General features: G+C 49.5%; 1 protein-coding gene across 2 annotated transcripts in view; it reads left to right on the top strand.

The window, feature by feature from the left end:
• Positions 1-10,390, top strand: part of LOC126036754 (electroneutral sodium bicarbonate exchanger 1-like) — a 123,110-nt gene extending 112,720 nt beyond the window's left edge. The window contains exons 6-7 of one of the 2 annotated variants that reach the window (XM_049796799.1): positions 9,918-10,022; positions 10,293-10,390. In XM_049796799.1, the coding sequence (XP_049652756.1) occupies positions 9,918-10,005 (88 nt within the window). In that variant the 3' untranslated portion in view covers positions 10,006-10,022; positions 10,293-10,390. The remainder of the gene's footprint in view (positions 1-9,917; positions 10,023-10,292) is intronic. The other variant, XM_049796798.1, reaches the window with a different exon arrangement.
• The last annotated feature ends 4,348 nt before the right edge of the window (positions 10,391-14,738 follow it).

Genomic DNA, 14,738 nt, shown 5'->3' with positions numbered 1-14,738 from the left:
GGATCGTTTGTTTATTAAAGGAACGATATTTTTCAGTTTGGCTGGAAGAGGGTAAACTTTTCACAGATCAGTCTGCAAGAAGAATAGCATCTTTACTCAGGTGTAATGGAAGAGTTGTGCTTGAGCCTTTTCTAAACAGTTGTTCTCCTTGATCTTTGGGGTAAAAAGGAGCTTTGCTGCACTTCAAAATGCAGCCAGAGGTGCTGGGAATCTGCTTCTTGTTGACATTTTCATCATAGGTTATATGTTGAAGTGTTGTGTCTGACCTGTTAAGAGTACAAGTTAAACTTACTTACTGCCTCTGTCTTTGGCAACTTTGAAGCTCCAATGTCCCTGAAAACATCTCCAACTCCAGTGTGTGTGATATAAATATCTAGTATCTGCTGAGCTGAATGAGTCTTACTACTTACTGACTGGTTAGCATTTTTTGTATTAGCATTGTATTATAAGAAGGCAGATAACTACTGTGCTGGATACAGTCAAAAACGAGTAAATGTCTCTTGTTCTTATCAGGATTGGCCTTGTGGAATCTAAAATTCGTGTGCTGGTTGGAAACTTGGAGAGGAATGAATTTATATCTATTGCACATGTAAAGCCACAGTCTTTCCCTGGCAGCCGAGAACTTTGTAAACAGTGAGTTTCATTACTTTTCTGAACTAGAGTTTGGCCGATGTATTGTACCTCGTTTATATTCCTTCACCTCAGCTTACCTGTGAGAGATGTTCAGTTACGTAGCTACTGTTTTGTAGGTACGAGGTCTGGCGGGCAAGGTTCTGAGCATGTAGGATCTTTTTAAAGAAGGGAGAACTTGAGGGAGGAGTTCTCGGAAAACTTGAGTATGGGCTGACTCCAATCTTTAGCTGCTGCGTACAACTAAACTGTTTTGCTTAATCCCTTCTTGAGAGTAGATGCTAGCACCCAAATAACTGGCATCTGTGCATAAATGATAGATTTGTGACTCTGTCTTTTTAGGAGTGGATATGTGTCAATGTGGTTTCTTGGAATCGTGTTTAGGAAAGCGGAGAATGCAGAAAGTCTTAATGTTGATTTAACGTGCGTTATACAGTCATTCAAGGATACAGGTAAGCCTCTATTTTGCTCTAGTCTCGTAGGGTTTCAATTTTTAATTCTAGTGCAAGTTGCTTCACAAAGTGAATTGTGCTTCCTTCTGGTATTAGCTATTAGCTATTTCTGTAGAGCGTGACACGTAGAAGATTAGCCTTAGAAACATACTATTTTGACACTTTGGCAATGTAAGTCCACCTTGAAACAGAAGTGTGTACTACAGCCCTATGTACCATATCCCATATGTGAAATAACAGTTCTGCAGATCATAGTGAACGATCAGAAAGGAACTGCGATTCCTGAAGTGGACAGTCAGATGTGAAGCCAGGAGAGAGATGCCCGTTTACTGGGTGTAGCTACACTTGTCAAAAGCAGTTGTCAGTTACTGAACTTTGGAAGTGGGAATTAACTGTATCAGGCTCTAAAAGAAGTTGTGAATGCCTGCTGACAGTATTGTTTCCGAAATAACAGTTTCTGTACGATACCATCCCAGAACTTTGAAAGGCAGTGAGTGGTCACATTGTAATGACATGCAGTCTTGCACGTCAAGCTCCGTGTTCATCTTCCTTTATTCCTTTTGATAGATGCAGAAATAAAGTCATATCGCAAGCGTTGTTAGATAATGCTAGAATAAAGGGGCTTGGGGGTGAGCAGTCATTTGAAAGTACAGGTCTTTGGTTCCAAAGTCTGTTTACTTCTTCCCAAGCTGACTGCTCTTGTGCCTTTCAGAAGTGCACGTGTGCTGTGAGGCTTATGCCTTGCTATCATAACAACAAACTAAGGAAATCGGGTTACTCTTCGGAAGTGACGAGTGTGTTTGGACAAAAAGTTCTAAGCAGTGGACTCCTTTAAACTCTTCATCAGTGCAAACAAACATTTCTCCATGGTACCAGCATGAGCTGTGTGTTGTGTTGCTCAGACAACATGAGTAAATGCAGTAAAAGCGGACCTTCTTTTTAGCTCATGCTTTGGGATATGAGACAAGCACAGAAAAAAGGCATCAAAACGCTTGTCTGAGTTTCAGGCCAGGTGGGGTGACTTCCTCAGACTTGCACTGTTACCCGAACCGATGCTTGTCTTGTACGTTACATCCAGTGGCACTGTGTTTGAATGTTGTGGCAAATGTAAATCATGTCAACAACTTTGACAAATACCCAATGCAAACATTCCCACTAAGCTACAACACTAAATTTCCCGTTAGTTTACAGCCAGGCTAACCACCTCAATGTGCTAAAGGAAGGTGTGAAGATTGAGGCAGCTCATGTGAAGAGAAAGCACCTCCACCATTTTTTGCCTGCAGAAACCTTACAGAAAAGAAAGAAGGTATAATAAAAATTGGGCTCTTCTGGCAATATTTTTTTTTCCTTTAATAATTACTTGAAGACTTCATTATTTTGATGTTGTTGTTTCAGCAAAGCATGCCAGGTACTAGTCAAAATGCTGGTGGGCTTCAGCGCAAAAGGACTTCTTCAGATGGAAGCTGTTTGGACAGTTCCAGAGACACGGGCTCCAGAACACCGGAAAATTCCTCTTCATCACATAAGATTGCTAAAGTGGACACCTCTCCAGCCGAGAGAGAAAGGTTAGCACCATAACCTTAAAGCTGTGAAGAAGCTGCTTTTTAACTGACTCGCGATGGGAATGAGGTCTGGGATTTCTTGTTTGAATCTGTGTTGTTCATAAGCACGTGGAGGGCTCTAATGGCTTCAGGAAGAAAGCTGTCATCTCCTTTGGGCACGTGGGGGGAGGCAGGTTAAAGAAATCCTTGAAAAAATGAATTTAATATCCATGAAGACATGTCGGAAGAAAGGAGAAGTGGATACCGGAGGAATTATTTGGTCTTGAATGTAGATCTCCTTGGGTTAGTGTGTAACTTGAAGCCGGAGTGTTTTCCACGTAGGTAATTTTGTTCTTTCTAACAAAAAGTATGGTTAATGCCAAGCAGTATGATGTTCTAACGAAGTGCTGATCTTGATCACAGCAACACTAGAGCTGCTGCTGCCTTGGTGCAGCAGTATGAGAACTCGGGCAGTAAAAGTGTGTGTCACTTCCTGGGAGGTCTGCTTGTTCATAAGCTACTTCAGCCCAGGAGGAATATGTAATCTTGAGAGTAATAGCCCAAGAGTACCAAATGTGTAATGCCTGCTGTGTTCAGACCATTTGGTACTGGAGGAGTGGCATTAAAACTAAAATAAAATGGGATGCCCGTATGGGTAGAGCAGATCCATTCATGGAAAGCAGTACAGAGTGCTGGAGGTACTAAGCTGGAAGACAGTGCAAGTACATAGAGACTGACTAAAGAAAACGCTGAAGTTTAAATTTGCGGTCTGAAGTTCAGCGGTCAAAATGAAGATCTCGAGCTAGATTGCCTGGGAGTTTGTTGTTTGGTAGAGCTGTGACAATGAGCTAAGAAGATAGACATTTGTCTTGCATGGGCTTTCTGGAAAGGAAATGTATAGTATTTTACAAACGAGCTTTTTATAACTCTAGCATCTGACTCTTACAGAAATGCTGCGTACCAGAAATCTAACGGTGCTAACAAGAGAGAGAAGCTACCTCGTGTAGCTGAGCCATCAGTGTCTAAGGGACTCTCCATTCCTGTTACTGATTCAAGTATGTATTGACGTGGTGGGTGGAATGCAGTCTTTAATTTCACGGCTGAACTCTAGAAGCGCGGTGTCTCTTACAGAAGTGGAGGCTACAGTTGCAATAAGAACATTGGGACCTCCAGTTGGTAGCACCATTCCAGGACGTAACACAGTTTCTCAACCAGGAGGACGTTTTGTCCAAGGACAGCATGAATTAAGTGGGACTGGAATTACAGATCCTAAGAACAGTGCACCTAAACGACCTTATTCAGTGACCACTGAAGGACCTCATTCACCTCCATCAGAAGAACGCCCCAAAACACTAGCAGACGGAGAAAAGGTAAGGAAGGGGGGCTAGGCCAGGGAGGGTTTGAAGTAGAATTAATTCTTGATGTACAATGCATGACATAACTGAGAAGAAATGCATATATACATCCCCAATGGATTCAGGAATCTAAATTTAAGCATAATGCTAGTTTTACTAGGATGTAGGTGTGAGAAATTGTCTTGAACGTACTGTACAGCTATTAAACAATTTTTTTTCCCTGAGATCTGGCACTAGTGACTGTTTTTGGTCTGGTGGCAGGCTCTCTAAATACTACTGTACTTGTATATTACTGCACTGACCCATTGCTCAATGAACTGGAAGCAGTTCTTCATTCAGAAAAAACCCAAATCTCAAAAGGAAGAGGACATGAATGTTATAAATGTAGACGTATGAGCTAATCTTGTTCTGGCAGATGATTTTCGAATGCCTCTTGATAGTTTTGCTGCTTTAGAAATCAGCAGCCTACTCAACAGGTTGTCCACTGCTGAAACGACCGTGTGGAGTTGCTTGTTAAATCTGGGTTTTGTGGGAGCTTTTGATTAATGCTTGATTTGTTTTCTTGCTATACATAACTCTCCTTAAACAGCTGTTTGTGTGGCTTGACCTCTGATTTGAGGCAAAGAACAACTAGAAAAAACTCCATTTTGACACTTGTAAAGAATCAGCTTGCAGAACTGTTACCTACTATTGAATACTTCAGGTACAGATTTCAAGGTTTGGGTAGTACGACTTCTTGCGAGGCTTGAGATTCCTGTGCGGTAAGGGGAGTGTTGTCTAAATGTTGTTTTAAGAATGGCCACTAACACAGTTAATGTGTTGACTGGAAGCTGTACTCAAATATGAAGGTAACTTCAGTATAGCAATTATTTTGAGTCTGTGTATTCTGTTCTTCTAGTTAACTGGCCAGGATTCAGCATTCAAAGGCGGCGGCAGTCCAGAAGATGTCAGCAGCAGATCTACAGACAATATAATTAGGAAGGGGTTTTACTCAGTGGGCTAACTGAAAAGCTGAATGGACTCTGCTAGTGCCTAGACTACCTCACATCAGTACTCTACGCGTTTATTGATGTAAACAAAAATATGCTTTTTAGTTTAACTTCTTTCAGCCTTCATTTCCCAAATATGTTCTTGTAAGAGTTATCCCTATTAGTCTTTTTAAAAGTCTTGACTGTCACTAGCTGAAACAGCTTTGGAAAAAGCCACAAAAACCAAGCTGCCCTGTGACTTGGATTCAGAATGTAGGTAAACAGGTTAACTAGTTACTGCAACCACGTTGTGGTGTCAAGTGTGTCTGAACGTGCTTGTATTCATTTGTGCTTTCCTAGTGCATGTGCATATATTGTTCTTCTCCTAAACTATTTTCCCGGTTGGCACATACACTCCTGGGCATCTATCACAATGGTGCTCAGCTTCCTCAGCTAGCGGCTGTCCCCTGCCTAACACGGCCACGCGCTACACAAGTATTGCCTCCCATGGAGGCCCATAAATAATTGTGGTATTGAAGACAACGCAGCAGAGGATGCTACCAAGGTATGGAGATGATAGACGTGTCCCATGCCGTTGTATCTGATTTTTGTCTTGAGACTGCTCCAGCATGAGACTTGAGGGCTTTTTTTGTTGTCGCTGGACACAACTGAAGATGTACTTAAACATTGCAATAGCCAAGGCTGTTGTGGCACTGCTACCCACCTGCAAGGGAGAGTCTTGAAAGGAATTGGCATGCAGAGAGTGTTTTCAGATAAACCCTGAAAGCTGTTCTACGTGGTTACATGAAAACTTGTAGTAGTCTGAAGTTCCGGTTCTGTAAACTGGTAACACTGCTTACCCAGTTAAGTGCATGAGGGTTTTTTGAGGGGTGGGGAGAAATTCTGATCCCGTGAAACAAATGTTGTGCTCTCTCTCTATTGTAACTTCTTTATAACTTGGTGTTTTTGTAAATGAAGTTGTATGTTTTTCCAGAGAATTTTCATATGTACTGTAAAATACTGTCTTCCAAAAAGATTTTTTTTAAATTATTATTAATTTTTTTTAATGCACGTGGGATCTGCTTAAAAACCCCAAACAAGTAAACCAAATGTAAGGCGGGCAGGGCAGTGCCAGAAAAAGTATGTTCTACAAAATGATGATGTCATGGTAGAGTAAATTTGAGGAGACTAGGAACACTGCTTTCCTGCTTCTAGTATTTCCAGGTTTTGAATTAACACCCTCTGAATAGTGCAGCTTGCAAACTGCGCTGACAGCTGAAGTCCCATTTTGCTGTGCGGACAACAGATACCCCTGACTTCTTTTAAAATTAGTTGCTTGGCTTAAACCGCAATTCTGAGCTCTGATCATTTTAAGCATCCACCTCAAACCCTAGTGACAAGACCGAAGGGGCATGTAGCTACCTTGCACGGTCTTCATTCTCCAGCATTCCCCCTACTGCTGGTATTCCAAACTTGTGGAGAAAGCATGACCATGACCGTATACTTACCTTTTTTCCTTATTACCTCTGGTTTCCAGCTTGCTTCAAGTGCAATTCATCTCTTAGAAAATGTGCCTTAGTGGGTTTGAGAGGTCTTACTCCTCCTTCTCCCCTCGAAAAAACCCCAAAACTTAAGGGTGCAAGGCTTAGGTTTACTCACAGGTTAAAATTAAGAAAGAGAACCTATGTTACTTCAGTGGCTTTTAGCAGAGCTACACCCTGAGTTTATAAAATGGTTACCTTGGTTTTGTGACCTGGGTTAAAACCATGGTCTTTCAATACTGTCAAGTCTGTGTACTAGTTACAGTAGGTATACAACTTCAGCACTTGTGTAAATAAAACTCCATCGTTAATTTGAAGGAATTAAAGCTGAAGTAGGTGATGAGATAAACGGCAAAGCAACTATGAAAAGTGTTTTGTAATGGTCTACAAGCCTGTAATATTACCATGCTTTTAAACAAATTCTTCCACTTGACCTGTTAAAGGCTGTTGTGCCCTTAACCTCTAGTCAGCACATGCATTTCTGCAGCTGGTCTCAAACTAACCTAGCTAATTGGTATCAAAGTATATGCCTGTACATGGATTTATTTTTTTTAACTCTTGCTTTGCAGAATTATCTTCTAATTGTGCTTTGTTGTTGTTGTTGTTGTTGTTTTTCCCCCCCTCACTCTTAGGGTGTTAAGAAGAAGTTTAGGAAGAAGTCAGGTTACTAGTTTCCTGGACTTGATCCAGCATGGGTCAGATTACACGCTTTATTTTAATGTACCCTGACTCAGCGCTTGGCCGCGTGCAGAGAGATGTTGCTGTTCTGGAGTTTCCCTGGCTATTGCAGAGGTTGGATGCTGCCCCAGCACTATGCAGATTAGATTACAGCTGTTTTAAATAAAGTTCAAACTGCACCAGTTCAACTGAAGTGTTTTCCTTTGTTTATGGAGCAAGTCTTCTGTCAAAGTGATTGAAAGGCAAGTTCCTCATGCATAAAGACTCCTCTCCCTACAATACTCAGAAGGAAGCAGCCCAAGCTAGAGACAGTATTGCCAAGCGTGGTTCCTGTCCTTTAGGGTGAATCCCTCCAGCAGGCTTTTCTATGCTCTGGGAAACATCTGCGGTTATAACTTTGCAGCTGCTGTTGGCTCTAGCAGTCCTGTCTGAATCTGGTCCAGCGCAGGTCACCAAGAGTCAGTGCTAGAAGCAGCGCTTCTTAGCTGTTAGCAATTGCATCATCACATCGCTTCCTGGCATAGTGTCTTATCGCTGATCATCTGGGGACAGAGGTTTTTATTCATTTGCCAGATGGAGCTGGTAGTAGGGCAAGTTCTTTCTGGAATACCTGAAGGAGAGAAAAGCTGTATGTGGCCTTCTTTCTCATTTTTGTTTTTACTGAAAAGCAAAGCAATCGGTGCTAGCTTTGCAAGATCCTCAGGGTTATCGACAAACCCCAGGTAAGTAAATGCCTAAACTAAAACAAACCCCAGTAACAAATGCATTGTTTTCTCTTGCTTCTGCCACAATACATCCCCCTAAGACCCTAAACCCAATACTGAATGTATTTAATTGTGATTGTGCTGAACACAAGATGACCAGAGCCAGAAAATACCTTGGACTTGAAGGTGAGGGAGGCTCCTTGATGCCAGACTTCCTGCAAACTTGGCTGTTTTCTGTCTGCTTTCTTAGCTGGTTGCTGTGTGTGTGGCTTGGAGGTCCAGCTGGAGGGGGTGAGGGATGCATGATCAGTCTCCTTAAAGAGGAGCAGCTCTGCGTTGAGATTGTGTACGGTTAGTAACTTTGAGCAAGACGTTCCATTGCAGGAATTAACATCTCCTGTGGTTTTACTTGTTAGGTCTAAGCAAAGAAGTGGTTCATGTGAAGTCGCCTCCGCTTCTGCTACTGCAGTGGGTTGGTGTAACTTCTTGCTACTGCTTCTGCAACTGCAGAAACTAGAGAGAGCAAGTAATAGAGGGGTTGGGGGGGTCCAGCCGCAGCCCCCTGCTTCCTGGCCAGCTCTGCTGTTGCTCTGCCTTTCGTCGAGTGCTGCGGGGCCAGGTTGGACTAAGCAGAGTCCAGTGGGGTGTTTTCCGAGAAGGAGGCGAGGGGTGGGCTGTTGAGCACTGCCTGCTGCCTCCTAGCATGCTGGTCAGCATGGACTCCCTCCCCTTCCCTGTGCCTGAGGGTTTCTTCAGCCACCATCTACCCCTGGGGTGCCCAGCTCCGAGCGTGGCCCGAGTATGACTACCTGTGGTTGGTAGTCGGTTTGTTTTGTGTTTTCAGGTTTTCTTCCTTGGAATCATGTTGTCCACAAAGAAATGTCATTATCCATCCCATTTCTAATTCAGTATCTACCGATCTAGTGTGACCCAGAGCCTGTGTGAAGGAGGAGCCGCCCCAAAGGATCCTTCAGCGACCTGTTTGTCCACAATCCTTTCTCCGAGTCCACTTCTGGAACTGCAGGGGCAGTGCTTGTGTGCAGAGTCCTGGAACAGCAGCACTGCCAGGGAGCCCCAGCGCCTGCTGTGTCCAGAGCTGCTCTTTCCACCGCCACACTCTCCTCCTGAGCCCTTCTGGTGTTGTAAGGCCGGAGTGCTCCAGCAGCTTGGCCACAGTTCTCCCGTGTGGCCATCCTGTGACAGCAGGCAGGGGAAGGCACTGGGCACTGCTGGGACAGAGCTCGCCATGCTCCAGAGCAGCATTTGCGTCATGGAAGGAGACCCCCTCAGGGCAGTGCCTTAAGGCTTAGGTCTTCTTCCAAAGTTTCTCTCAAGAACATGCAGGCTCTGGCCATGTCCACCAAAAATTACCCTGTCCCGTATTTTTAAGCTGCTTTTTAAGCTCCAGACTAGCTGAACGAGAAGACATCCACTGTACATTTAATTGAGAAAGATGTACGCAAGACGCACCAGCTGGGGACTGATGCTGCCAGCAGGTTCAGCACCCCAGGGGAAGAGGAGGGCAGCCACCCTCTCTGGCTGGAAGCCTGTCGGGGCTTCAGCGTTTCAGCTTTGGTGGCCCCAGGCTGCTGCGGAGCCGTAGTCCAGTCTCTGGGGCTGCAGGGACCCATGCCAAGGGCTGTGTGGAGGGAGCTGGGTAGGGGCAGGGCTGCAGGAGGTGATTGCAGGGCTCTGACCCCAAGCAGAGTGGCTGCAGCACTCGCGTTTGACCCCCAAACCTTGCCTCATCAGTGCCTTTACGGTAGCTGGAGATTCTCATACTTACACATGAGGAGTTGCAGGCGTGATCTGTACCAGCAGTGGCTTAGGAACCCGGACCGGGGCTAAGCCCCAGCAAGAGCCTTTGCACAGAGCTGTTGCTCTGCAGCTCCCCGGCTTGCCTCCCAAAACTCCTCATCCAGCAAAACCTCCCACGCTTATGCGGAGCTTTGATTCTCGGGGCTCCGCTGTTCCTCTTGCTGATGCTAATGCCCTTGGTGGCATCAGTTCCCATAATCACGGATTGCTATGTAAAATATTTATTGCAGGACTGATCCTTCTGAGATTGTTATCCTGGATGAAATGTCACAAATGACCGTATGGAAGGCTCTCACTTTGAAGACAGAAACCCTTTGAATCCAGGGAGGAAAAAGGTAAAGGATTGCACGTGAACGTGACCGTGCTCCTCTGCAAGCGACGGCGCACGCCTACGCTTTTCCCACGCTTTGGCCGGCAAGGCTGAGCAAACGGCCTGTCCCTGGGAACAGGCAGGGAGGACCGTGGCATGCAAACCAGCTCCTCTCTGCTGGGGTGGTCCCCCGAACAGGGCAACGTCAGCAGCAGCTGGCAGGTCTTCCACTGATGATGCTCTCCCTCTTTTTCTCTTCCCTTCGCCTTTCCCCACTCCCGCTTTTCACGTTTAGGAATCTTGACTTTGAAGGAGAGGAGTGAGAGCGTGACTCGGGGATGTGCCAACGCAGACAGAGGGAGAAAGCGCTTTGTTTCAGTTGGAGGATTCCCATTAAAGCCATGCAGATGTTTTCAGTTATCCTTGGTGTGCTTCAGGCATTCAGTATCTCTAGACCAGCAAGCTGAGGGGAACATCACAGTCAAGGGGAGTTTGGTGGTGTTCAGTCTGTGTGCGTACGTGTGTGGGGGGGTGTGGGTTTGTAGTGGTAGAGGGACTGCTACTGCTTTATCATTCAGTGCTCTTCTTTTAATACCTAATTCCTCCTCTTTGTTTTCCTTCTCTTTTTTCCAAATGTAAACTGGGAATGTCCAAAATAATTTTCTGTTATATTTGATGCATTCTCCACTTTCTTCTTCATCACGACCAGGTTTTTGGTGTGGTTTGGGGTCCTGGCTTTAATTCACTCTTATGTCTCTTACTGGTATGAGAGGGATGCCCTATGTGGCAGGGCAGCATAGAGAGCGTCCGAGCAGTTGGCCTAAGGTGAAAGAAAAGCATTTGCTCCCTGCGCTCCAGTTTTACCTCTCTTGGTTGGTTTGGTTTGGGGTTTGTGTTTTTTCGCTTTGGCTCTGCCATCAGCCTGGGAGCTGCAAAATGCAGAACTGCCACCTTCTTGTCCCCTGGCTGTAAACTGCCTCTAAGGGAGCACTTCAGGTATTTGATTTTGAATACACCATATGGTCACAGGAGCGGCCAGATGAGACCTGGGGCTCTGTGTCCCTGGGCTGCTCCCTCTGTTGTTTCTCCACTTTCCTTCTGTATTGGATCTGGATGAGTTGGAGTTCCTTTACCTGACAGCAGCCCTCGTAGTGCTGTGCTCTGTACTGGTAGCTAGAAAGCTGTTGATAACACAGCAGTGTTTTGGCCATGGCAGACAGCCAGAGCACACCCACACACCCAGGCATCCTCCACGTGGAGGCCACTTCCCACCTTGGCTGGCCAACGCAACGCGCTGCCTACCTTCTTCAAGGACGTCAGCGGTTTGATGCTGACGAAGCCCATCTTGTTCTTCTGGACATGTTTCAGGAGGAAAGCATCCTTGGCCAGGTTCTCGTCAGAGAGGTGGAATTCCACCTGGGACACAGCCCTCCTGGCCAGCTGCCGGTCAGGGACGGAGTAGCTGCAGTCCAAGAGATCAGCCCCGAGAACATCACTCGCATCGCAGAAGCTCCCGGCAAAGCAGCAGGGACACGGGTGTGACTTGGTGGCCTTTGGGATGTGCAGCACTGCCCGGTCCCAGCCACAGCAGTGCAGATGGCAGAGTCTTGAGGAGCGGGGTGGCTCAGCTGCGCTCTGAAATGAAACGGAGTTTTATACTTTTAGAAGCGCGCTTGCCTTCACGCCCCCAGCATCGGTCCCTGCCACAAGTTACGCGGCACATGGCCTTGCACAATCTTGCAGCCAGAGGTGCCTCACGAACAGAGCGCAATCTCTTTGATTACCAGGATACAGGCCAGGAGAGATCTTTGGCCTCCGGTTCACGGCAGTTGTCCCGACTCCCCCAGGCCACACACTGTTCACACAGCGGGAGCGAGAGGCCTGTGTCCTTGGTACCCTTGGGGTGTCCTTGCTAGCGCCGAATCCTCCAAGCACGAGGAGGGGATGTACTAACCCCATCCCTGGGATCCCGTAGAGCGCAAACAGCCCCAGCGCCCCGACAGCGGACGTTGGGCAGAATCCAGTCCTTTTCTGGGAGCACGCGGCGGCGGGTACCGTCTCCTCCGGGGTGTCACGCACCCAGGGAAAGGGCCGCCCCCTCCCAGGGGGATCCAGAGCTGCTGCTTTTCCCAGCAGGAGACTGAAAGACCTGACAGCACTACTGGAGCGAGGGCTGGGGGAAAGCGTGCCACCGAGCGACACCGCGTGACCTTCCTTCGTGCCCTCGAGGTCCTTTTTCCTATTTCTGCCTCGCTCCGGTCAACGCAGCAAACAGAAGCGTGGGCAACAGTCACAAACGCATTTGCCATCTGGCGCAAGGAGGCTGCGGCTGCAGCTTGGTCCCCGCTTGGCTCGGCTGAATCAACTTGTTGTTCTTCCCCCACCGGAAAAATACTGTTGAAAGCCAAGAGCATTTGCACCCGCAGACCCCGAGAGCCGCCTGTAGTCCCCGGGGGCACCCCAGCCTCCCTTAACTCTTTCCCTCCCCAGGAGGAGCTGGGGAGGCTCTTGGGGTGGGGTGGAACACAGGGAGCCCCCACATTCCTTCTGGGGAGACGCCAAAGATTCCTTGGCAGCCAACAGCCAGAAGGGACCATGGCGCGGCCACCAACGCAGCTCCCACTGCCTGGGCCCTGTGGCCCCCCGGCGCCCCAGCTTTTCCAGCCATTCGTGCTCCCCAAAACTTTCTACCCTCGAGGTAAGGACCGACCCCAAGCCCTGCAGCCCAGGGATGCTCTTGGGGGGCAAGAGCAGAGGTGACCGCCGACCATCGCTCCTGTCTCATTCTCTTAGGCTCAGCCAACCCGTGCCGCCTGCCCACGCGGGAGCAGCCCTTCCCTGCAGCCCGGGCACCCCGGGCCCCCCAGGCACCACCAGCAGGTATGGCACCCCAGTATGCTCTGGCACCTTCGCCATCCCCATCACACCCGTTCCCCCGGCAATTTTCGCATGGGGGTTCAGCAAGCCCCGGTGAGCATCCTTGCCCTCGCCCGGGCGGCGCGTGCCCAGTAAAGCCCATCTGCAGAGAATTCCCCAAATATTTGGGGCCACCTCTCCCCTTTCACCTCCTAGATGCCAGTCTCCTCCCCGATTTGCAACCCTGTCCCACCGGCACAGCGGCTCACCCCGTGGGGATCACCCCGGCCACAAGCTCCCCACGCCCCTGGCCCAGAGCTGGGGGATGTCGGCCATCAGGGCTGGCTCAGCGGGTGCCCCTGGACAGCCACCCCGGCCCAGCACGGTTCCCCCCTCACCCACACAGGTCTGCAGAGGGCTCCATGTGGCTGCCTCTTCGACCCCCGGGTCTTCTGCATCCAGTGGACAACCGCCGACCTGCCTCCACCGGCCACCACCACGCTCGGCCAAGGCGCCACTTCTCTGCCGGGTGCTGCCCTGTGGGGTCCCGCGGGCTGCGGGGCCCCCCAGGGCCAACCATGATACCTCACACCCTACAAAAATCAGAGGAGTGGGGTGACCCCAGACCCTCTGGAGCCGCCAGTGTCCATCCCTGGCTACCAGCACAGCGAGGGGCAGCTGGCACAGATAAACATCCCCAGCACGGCCACCCCTGTGGGGGCACCCCCGGGCGGCGATGTCCACACCAGCCCCTGCGCTGCCACCAACAACGAAGCCCTTGGGGACACTGCAGGCGACCTTGCAGTGTCCGAGGAGATGGTCCTGGAAGAGGCCCTAAGGCTCTTCGGTTGCTCCCTGGATGGAGTGGGGGTCAGCCAGAATGCTCCCAGCAGGAGCTCCGTGCCCGAGGACGCTGGTGGCACCGGCGCAGACACCCCCGACCGCGACTTCAGCTCGCTCTCGCTGCCTGAGGAGATGCTCACCCCCGACTACTGCATCCCCAAGCTCAGCGACGCCATGCTGCGCCTCAAAATAGTCAACGGCAGCGGGATGGAGCCCCAGGAGCCGTGGCAGGATGCGGGGATGGACCTGCCACCGTCCCCACCTGCCACGGCCGGCAAGTGGAGGAAGAGGCAGGCGCAGAGCTCCTTGCCAATGGCACCCAGCAAGCGCAGGGCTCTGGCAGCCAACGTGAGGGTGTGTGTGTGGGGGGGATTAGACAGGGGTGAGAGGGATGGAGATGGGGGGAGTGGGGGGGTGGGAGAGGAGGGGTGGGGTATATGGCAGGGGGGGAGGGCGGGGGTGGCTAGGGAGGGGTTAGACCAGCTTGGATGGGACCTTTTCTCTTGTCTTTTCAATTAAAAGCTGTTTCTCCAGAACCGCTCGGTGCCTATGTGGGAGGGGGAGGGAGCACAGGGGGCACCAAGAAACAGCCCCCAAGAGGTGCAAAAGCCCCACTGAGCCCCAAATCCGAGCCAGCAAGCCACGAGGGGAACCCAGCCACCCCCAGGGCCCAGTCACCACCAGCGGGGCAGGCGATGGTGGGGGGGGGACGGGAACGGGAACAACTCCCCTCTCCCCTTCCCCAGGGGAAGCAGCCCTTTGGTGGGGAAGCCAGGACAGACAGGTCCCTGCAGGACTCACGGACACGGCCCCATGCAGAAAGCAGCACAGAGCCCCTGCGACAACGACAGACCTTGGGGGCCGGGGGGGACACGGGCACACACGACAACAAGGGCTGCAAGGCCTTCGTCTTGAACACCACCAGCGTCCCCTCCAGTGGGGACAGGGCTCGGTGCACAGCCCTTCAAAGCCTCAAGACCATCACGGCCTTCCTCGGGTCCCACTGACCTCAGCCCCCAAGAGCCCAGCTTTGCCTCACTGA

Source organism: Accipiter gentilis, unplaced genomic scaffold, assembly GCF_929443795.1.
Source record: "Accipiter gentilis unplaced genomic scaffold, bAccGen1.1, whole genome shotgun sequence".
Classification (NCBI taxonomy): domain Eukaryota; kingdom Metazoa; phylum Chordata; class Aves; order Accipitriformes; family Accipitridae; genus Astur; species Astur gentilis.
This window is presented reverse-complemented; position numbering and strand designations above follow the sequence as displayed.